This window comes from Brassica oleracea, chromosome C4, assembly GCF_000695525.1.
Source record: "Brassica oleracea var. oleracea cultivar TO1000 chromosome C4, BOL, whole genome shotgun sequence".
NCBI classification, from domain to species: Eukaryota; Viridiplantae; Streptophyta; class Magnoliopsida; order Brassicales; family Brassicaceae; genus Brassica; species Brassica oleracea.
The window spans coordinates 17,380,078-17,388,451 of NC_027751.1; the positions used below are offsets into that span (position 1 = coordinate 17,380,078).

General features: G+C 45.1%; 1 protein-coding gene across 1 annotated transcript; it reads left to right on the forward strand.

Annotated features, from left to right (window-relative positions):
• Positions 1 to 790: 790 nt before the first annotated feature.
• LOC106338279 lies at positions 791 to 1,216 on the forward strand. Its single transcript, XM_013777296.1, has one exon. The coding sequence runs from the start codon at positions 791 to 793 to the stop codon at positions 1,214 to 1,216; it is 426 nt and encodes a 141-aa protein (XP_013632750.1).
• Positions 1,217 to 8,374: the final 7,158 nt, after the last annotated feature.

Sequence of the window (8,374 nt, forward strand, 5' to 3'; positions counted from 1 at the left end):
GCGTGCTTCGCTATCGATCGATACCATGTCTTGTGTATTGATCGATTCTAGTTCTCTAATATCGACCGATAGTCGAGCTCGATGGTCATCTCAGGTGCTTACTCCAAATATCTCCAAAATGCTCCAAAATCATCACTTGTCGCCAAATCACTCATGATCCTATAAATACTCTAAATAGACTCTATAATATAATAATTAGTAATTAAAATACTTATAAACCATGGGTAAAAGTGGGTCAAATCCATGGTCTATCAACATTGTAACCCACCGGGGCATTGAAGCCAACCCAGAGCAAATCAGGGCCATTCACTCGATCCCTTCCCCGAAGAACGTCAAAGCGGTCCAAAAGCTAATAGGAAGAATGGCAGATTAATAGACTTCCTCAGGTCTAACTCCGACTGCTTCGCGTGTTCCCATGCAGACATGCCTGGGATCGATCCGGAGATCATCACGCATAAGCTGCAAGTGGATCCCCTACCTGGCGCGCCACAAAAGCTAACGGGAAGAATGGCAGTCCTGAGCAGGTTCATCTCCAGGCACTCCAACAAGTCTCACCCCTTCTTTGGAACCCTCTAAAACCCAAAGGATTTTTAGTGGACGAAAGAGTGCGAGTCCGCTCTCCATGAACTAAAGGCATATCTCACCACTCCTCCTCTCCTATCGAAGCCACTGCTCGGTGAGGTCATGCTGCTATATCTAGCAGTCACAGAGCACGCCAGAAGCGCCGTCCTAGTACGCGAGGAAGGAAATAAGCAGCTACCAATCTACTACGTAAGTAAGGCTCTCCTGGATGCAGAAACCCCCTACAGGCCATCTAGAGAAGCTGGCCTTAGCCCTGATAGTCGCCGACCGCAAGCTGTGGCCTTACTTTCAGGCTCACCCAGTTGTGGTCGTCACCTCCTTCCCTATAAAATTGATCCTCCACAAGCCTGAAGTCTCTAGACGCCTTGCGAAATGGGCTGTGGAACTAGGAGAATACGATGTGATTTTTCGACCAGCAACAGCTATAAAGTCGCATGTCTTGGCAGACTTTGTGGTCGAATTCTCCCCTTCCTTGGTCCCAGCTCTGGAGCAAGAAGTGCGCCTCCAAAGCGAAACAAAGAGAGAGGGAGAATGGGTCCTGCATGTTGATGGATCCAGCAACATCAGAGGAGCCGGGGTAGGAATAATGCTTACTTCACCGACAGGGAAAACGGCCTCAAGGGCCGTGAGGTGAAACTTCAAAGCAACCAACAACGAAAGTGAGTACGAGGCCTTAATCGCAGGGCTAACACTTGCCCATCTGATGGGGGCAGAAAGTATCCAGGTCTTCAGTGACTCCCTGTTGATAATCAACCAGAGGCAGGGAGAGTACCAAGCAAAGGACGATAACATGATCAGTTACCTCGCGGTCGCCCATCGGCTCATCAAGAAATTCAAGAGTTGCAAGCCGATGCCCTCGCTAATCTAGGGTCCGCCCTCGAAATAAACAGCCAGATGAGAATCCCCTTTCTTGTGCTTCAATGGCCAGCCACCCTGGAGGAACCCCAATACGACGAGGTCTCCGCTATCGAACAGGGCGAAACCTGGACAACCCCCTAGTCCGGTACCTAGAGAATGACATTCTCCCGGAAGACCGCCAGGAAGCCAAAAAAATCAAGAAGCAAGCCGCAAGGTATTGTATCTCCCAGGAGAAGTTATGCCGGAGATCCTTCTCCGGCCCGTACTTGAGATATGTTACACTGTGCGAACCAATATTTGTACTGTCGATTTTCGTTCAAATTAGGAAAGATAGGAAACCCAAAATTTCCCAGAGGTCCCGAATATCTGCTAAACCACATGGCAAGCAATCAGAACACGAGAGTATGGACGAAAAATAAATATATGGAATCGAAAAGATAGCAAAAGAGGTTTTTATTCTGAATCCGCATTTTAGCGTAACAACAAGGTAAGAGCCTTCGGCCACGAGAGTTGTCGGCGAGATTCCTAGTTCCAGCAACCTAAGACTTGAAAACCTAGTTGAGTCGCAGCTCGATAACAAAAACGGAAAAATGCCTAAATGTTCTAAGTTTTTTCCTCTAAGTAAAATTATTGCGTCCTTTTGTGCCTCCAACTTCAACATCATTATATACTCTCTAAGAGGCGGTTTGCTCTTTCCTTTTCAGCCCTCGGCCGAGTTTATCGCTTCGCGGAAATATTCTCTTTTTCCTCGATCTTCCTGTTTATCCTCGGAAACTTCACATTTATCCTCTGAACCTGACATTTATCTTCTCCTGCAAAAAAGAGATAACCCGTCATAAACAGGTGGGCTTTTTGCCGCGTTCTGGACCCTACGGGCCATTCTCGGACTTAAGCATTTTTCAAGATTTTATAGAAAGAGCTTTTTTGAAACGACGTCGATTTCGAAGAACATCCAAACTTCTCGTATAGTGTAGGCAGTTAAAGGTGTTTTAGTTTACCGTTGCCATTTTATACGAGAAATCCAAATCTTCTTTGAGAGAGCGAGTTCTTTGCGGTTTCTAAGCTGTAAAGTTCCGATGGTGACTCCGATCGAGAAGAAACAAGAGTCAATTCAATCCGATCACAGAAGAGGGAGCTACGAGAATGGGACGAAGGCAGCATGTTCGGTGCAACTCGCCAAATGGGTGAGTTGGATGGCTTGCTCGGTCAAACTTGCCCATTTGGCGAGTTGGACGACTTGCTCTATCCACTCCTCCCGTTTGGTGGGTTAGACGTTGGTGTTTTGTTGTCAGGGATCCGTTTTCCGGGGCCTCGAGCAACCTTCCTTGAAGGCTTATCTTGTAAATCCCTTTAGGACTTATTACGAAACTTGATTTTGGTCTTTGGTTTCTCTATTCTTTTGAGAATTATCTTTTCTTTTTTTTTTAAGAAGACGTTTCTCAGGAAGTTTTTGACTTTGATTTCGTCGTAACTGATTTTGACCCCAACAATTAGCCTCCCAGCTCGTTAGAATCATGGTGTTCTTGCGAGCGGTTCGGACGTGCATAGTGAGTTAGTCGAAATCCAAAGTATAAAAATCCGAAGGTGAACAGTGAATTCTCTTCCTTATAAGTATGTGGAGTAAGTTTTCAATTTCTTTACTTTCTCATTTCCACAAACTTTCTCTCAAGATAGAAATCCCTTTTTCTCTCTTCTCTCCCTTTGATAAACCTACTTTTTGATCATGACTTCAAGGAAAAATGCTTCCTCCAAGTTTCGTGGCGATCGCTATGTCCCTGGTGGCTCCAGTTTGCGACATGGGAACATCGCGCCAAAGGTGGAGTTTTCGGATCACTCGATCGATCCTGAGGAGCGCGACGCTTATTTGACGGCCAGAGGCGAACCAAAGCATCCTCCACCCGGGATATGGTGTCCTGCTCTATTCCGTGCTAACCCCGTGGATGGTTGTCCAAGCTCAAGCTGTTCGAACGGGCTTGATGCCATTCGGAGCTTTTGTGAAGTTCCGGAATCGGTAGAGTTTCGTCTCCCAGTAGCTGGAGAAGTTGATGAATCCTCGCCCGACGGCTACTTCACGTGCTTTGGAGTGTACTTAATGCAATGCAACTTGTGGTTTCCCCTCCCGGAGATTATCGTGCGGTTCTTTAGCCGTTTCGGGTTAGGGTTCGGTCATATCATGCCGGTCGGTTTACAACAAAATATTGGGATTTTGGTGCTGAGTTACGAAAGGGATCCCCCTTGACGTCGATCATCTCGAAGCCTTGTTGATGTTCAAGGGAAATACAGGCACCGTACAACTGGGTCCTCGGCCGAACAAGGCGATCATAGCCGACTTCGTGTCGAACTACCGTGTTTGGACGCAGTTTTTCTTCTTTGTCCGAATCGACAATGCATCTGTGGAAGAGAGCTGCATCCCCATTCTCAGGACCATATGGGGTCGGAGAGGTACTTTTGATTTGTTAAACGCTAGTTTTGGTTCCGATGACATTGGATCTTGCAAATCTGTTTCTCTTTTTTGCAGAGATCAATCCCCTTCCGCCCGTTCCGAAAGGCTTGACCACCATTATAAGTTGATATCACTCAAATTACCCTAAGTAGTGAATTACTCTGTCAAATAAGAGGTTCAGATGTAGTACTTAGGGATCGAATACACAGAGACTCTAGGATTACACAATAGATTATGGTTTTTGTAGGCTAGATTAATTGGTTTATGGGTTTTAAAGCAGTAAATGATTTGGTGAGCAAGGTTATGCTCGATTGGTTTTTTTTGTAGTTGTTAACAGTTGGGAGAATAACTAGATTCATGTATATTCTCTGGTATGATAAGTAAATACTTAATTTGGGTTTCTACGGCTCTATTGATATTAATTGTTCTTGAATTCAAACTAAGATATAATCAATCTGATTATCTAATCTGGATCTCGGATTTCAACTATCGTATGTTAATCGCGAGAAAGTGTTGAGCGATGATTCATTAAGAACATCGATCGATACACCTTTCAAAATATCGATCGACAGAACTATCGCTGCGTCGATCGATGCTTCTTCCAGAAAGCTTTACTAGAACAACTCTCGTCTGTATCTAGCGAGTTAGATCATACTAGTGTATTTTCAGGTATTGAGTCAAGCAATGGCTTGATCTCAATTAATCCTAAGATCTAAGTTTAAAGGGTGATCAATCCTAAACTTAGTTTTAAGAACAACTAGATGAAAGAACTATACTTTTAAACACCCTAATAACAGTTTGAGTCAGTAATACATTTATCAATCTATTGAGAAACCCAAATCTAACAATAAGGACTACGCAGACATATTCATAAGGTACATGGTCATGATGGTCTGGATAATACTTAAATAAAATGAATAATAAGAGAAAGCAATAGAGTAAATGAAAGCAAGGGAGTTGAAGATCTTCTCTTTTTGTATTTTAGGTCTATCTCTCCAATACTAAGCTATCCCTCTCCAATGGTGGCTTGTTGCTTCTCTCCAAAGCTATGTCTAAAAGATCTCTAGGCAAGTCTGCCTCTAAAATGATACATAACCCTAATAATATAGCCTAACAGGCGGTCAGGGACTTAAAATGTAATTATTGAAACTTTTGTGAAACTTGCAATCTTCTAATTTTGTCATTAACTCTCGGGTGGCTTCGCCGTCGATCAATGAGAAGAGCTCATAATCGATCGATATTTCTTGATAACCGTCGGTCAATATTTTGATAAATAATCGACCATTCAGCAAAGCTCAAAAGATCTCCAAATAGCTCCAAATACATCACTTTCTTCCAGTTAGTACATGAACCTGTAATTACTGTAAATAGACTCTATATAGTAGTAAATATATCTTAAAACACTTATAAACCATGGCTAATAATAGGTTAAATCCATGGTCTATCAACTCCCCCAGATTTACTCTTTTGCTTGGTCAAAAGATGCAAATCTGAATAGCATAAAGCCACAACATGGCCATGGTTCAGTTCAACAAAACAGAAGATGCACAAAGGCCCGGTTCAAAGTATTCAACCCTTGTTAAGGGCAAGTACAAAATGAAAGAAACCCTTTCACGGGGGTAAGAGTTCTGGAGCAAGAAGGTCAGTTGGTAGGAGGACCGTCTGCAGGCTTCGGCGCACCATCCCTCTCAGGAACCTGCGGCTCATTATCAAAGCAAGGAGCAGGGAGACCAAGAAGCTCAGCCTCAGTAGTCTTCACGGTCTTGTATTGCTCCAGGGCTGCTGCAGACTCCAAGCTGTCAGTCTGATGGTGAAGCCATTCTCGCATTAGCTCCCAATGGGCCATAGACCTCTGTGGCGTATCTCGACTCGCATATGTCCTCCTCCTTGTCCTCCAACCGTCTCTGCAGAGAAGCATTCTTCGTTGCCACACGTTCCATTGCTTCTCCCTGATTCTGTACTTTGAGCTTCAAGGCCTTAATTTCCTTCTCTTTGGTCAGGACATCATCTTTCCCTTCACGCAGCTGAGCGGTCAATGCATCCACCTCGGCCTTGGCAGTAGTCTTATCTTCCATCCTCTCCCCAAGATGGAATAGTTGAGACGCCGCCTGCATCAATATAATCCAACCTATAAAGAGAGACGTAACGAAAGCAAGACAAAGAACATGACATGCTACATGGAGTAGGTCACCCCATCCAATGACAGACGAGCAGGAACCAAAGGAAACGCATTCGCATTCAAATTAGACAATATTGCGGACCAGTCAAAAGAAGCAGGAGAAGGGGTTTTGGGAACAGAGACGGAAGCCTTGGACTTTTTCTTGGAGGAAGAAGGAGCTACAGCAGCATTCACCTGACGCCTGCTACTACCAACAAACTGGACCACTTCATCTTCAATAGGAGCAGTCCGCTTAACTGCAGCCTTCCTCGCAGACATCGCCTCAAGAGCTTTCCTTTATTCCGCCAAGGCCTCAATACTTTTAGAACCCGACATCACGCCTGAAAGACAGAACCAACCTGGTTTAAATTCATAGAAGGAAAACAGGAAAAACTAAGATAGAAAACTTACCTCTGATGCTACATCGATCTAGCGCCTCGTTTCTTACAAGGAAAGAGCCTTCACGACGTTCGAGGGGAAGCTCCAACAGCTGCTCGATCGTATCCCTTCCCGAAGAATAATCCGAGCGAGATATGTCTGCGCAAGAAGGCAAAATTCATCAGCATCAGGCAGTCAAAGGGAGTAGTGGCAATGACCCACCAGCTGCACACCAAGTGGGAGAGAATTCAGGAAAAGGCATAAAAGCAAACTTCGAAGTCCAACACCCCTCGAAGACGGGGCAACATTTTCTCTCAGCCTTCGAAAGCTCCCGCACAGGAAGCGCTTTTCCACGAGGATGCAAATGATACCTAAACTCCTCACCGTTCAAAGAAGAGAGAGAATAACGATATAGAACCTCAGTGACTCCAATGGTAAAACCCTCAAGATCACCGAGACTCTGCATAGCTATCAAGATCCTCCAGGAGGGAGGATTCAGCTGTCCAGGGGAGATTTTCACTGCCTTCGAAATCTCAGCCACCAAAGAAGGAATCTGGTCTCTGAAACCCGATTCGAAGAAACCTTCGTATACATGGATCTCACCCAGCTCAAAATCCGAAACCCTATCAAAAGGACCAGGGATCCGAATGATGACGTCGTCGGGAAGACGAAACTTCTTTCTCCAGTTTACGACCTCCTCTACTCCTATTATCGATAGAGGACCCACCGACGAAAGTTTTTCTCCTCCCGGAGGAAGCGGAGCCTCTCCAACAGCAGCATTCCTGAGTTCCTCTATTTCGGCGGTCAAGTCCAAAGAAGATTCTGAGGAATCCATGGATTCGCAGGCCTCGTTTCCAACCCTACGTCTTGAGTGAACCCTAGTACCTATCGAAGAAGAACCGAGGGCGAGATATAGTCTGTTTGTCATCCTAAAAGGTTCGGAATTAAGGATGGAGAGAAAGAAAGTGTTACCTGAGAGAATGAAGACCTAGGCCTGAATAATAGAGATCGCGCGAGATTTTGGTGAAAGAAAAGGAAACCCAAAAGTCCAGGCAGCAAAAATGGGGAAACAAAATCAAAAACCCTAAGATTGACTTACACGCGTCAAAAAGTTGAGACTGCGCGAGAAAACGAGTCTCAAAGCACGATAAGGGAACCTATCCCCTCAGTCCTGGGGACCCAAAGAATGAACGAGACCTTGAGAAACCCATTACCAATATCATCTCTCCGACTCCCCCCAGCCTGTACACAGCTTAACATATGAGTTCCGGCCTCGTCTTCTCCAGAAGATAAGAGAAACTACTATTAGACTCCGGTCAAACTCGAAGGAACCGATCCTCACCTGGGTTCAGAATGAGTTCCGGCTTGAGTGGAACCCAGGATAGCAAGACCAATGGAATGGGGTCCTGCCAAGGGGGAGCCTGCTGAGAATAAGCAACCCCGGTTGACTTGAGTGCACAGGTTTTTCCGCGACTTCGATGACAAAATCGAGAAATAAGGGGCACCACTGATGGGGAAAAATACTCCAGTATCATTTCCTCCAGCCTCCAGGCAGGACCCAGACCCTCGGATCCTCGATAAGGGAACGGTCCAGGTCCCCGCTAGAAGGAACCCCGAGTTCGGTCCCCGGAACCGAGCTCCCTTCCAAAAAATGGAAAACTTCCGATAAGGAGAACCTTCCATATTTCCGAATATGGAAGAGTTCAACCTAATGGAACCGACTCCCAGACGACTATATAAGAGCTACTAAAACCCTAAAGCGAGGGATCGACTTTTCCAAGGCTTAGAGACTAGAATTAGACGGCTAGAATTAGGGTTCCTACTCAATACCTTGTAATCTTGCTTGTTCTATCTAATAAAAGTCTCTTCAAGCCTATCTCTTTATTATCCTCTCTAAATCCTCACGAAATACATACAAATACTCTTGGTTTACCAGCCTATCCATCGTTCCGTAG

What these genes read in the sequence shown, in the direction of transcription:
- LOC106338279 (XM_013777296.1), top strand. Translation starts at nt 791, where the DNA reads ATGCAGAAACCCCCTACAGGCCATCTAGAGAAGCTGGCCTTAGCCCTG.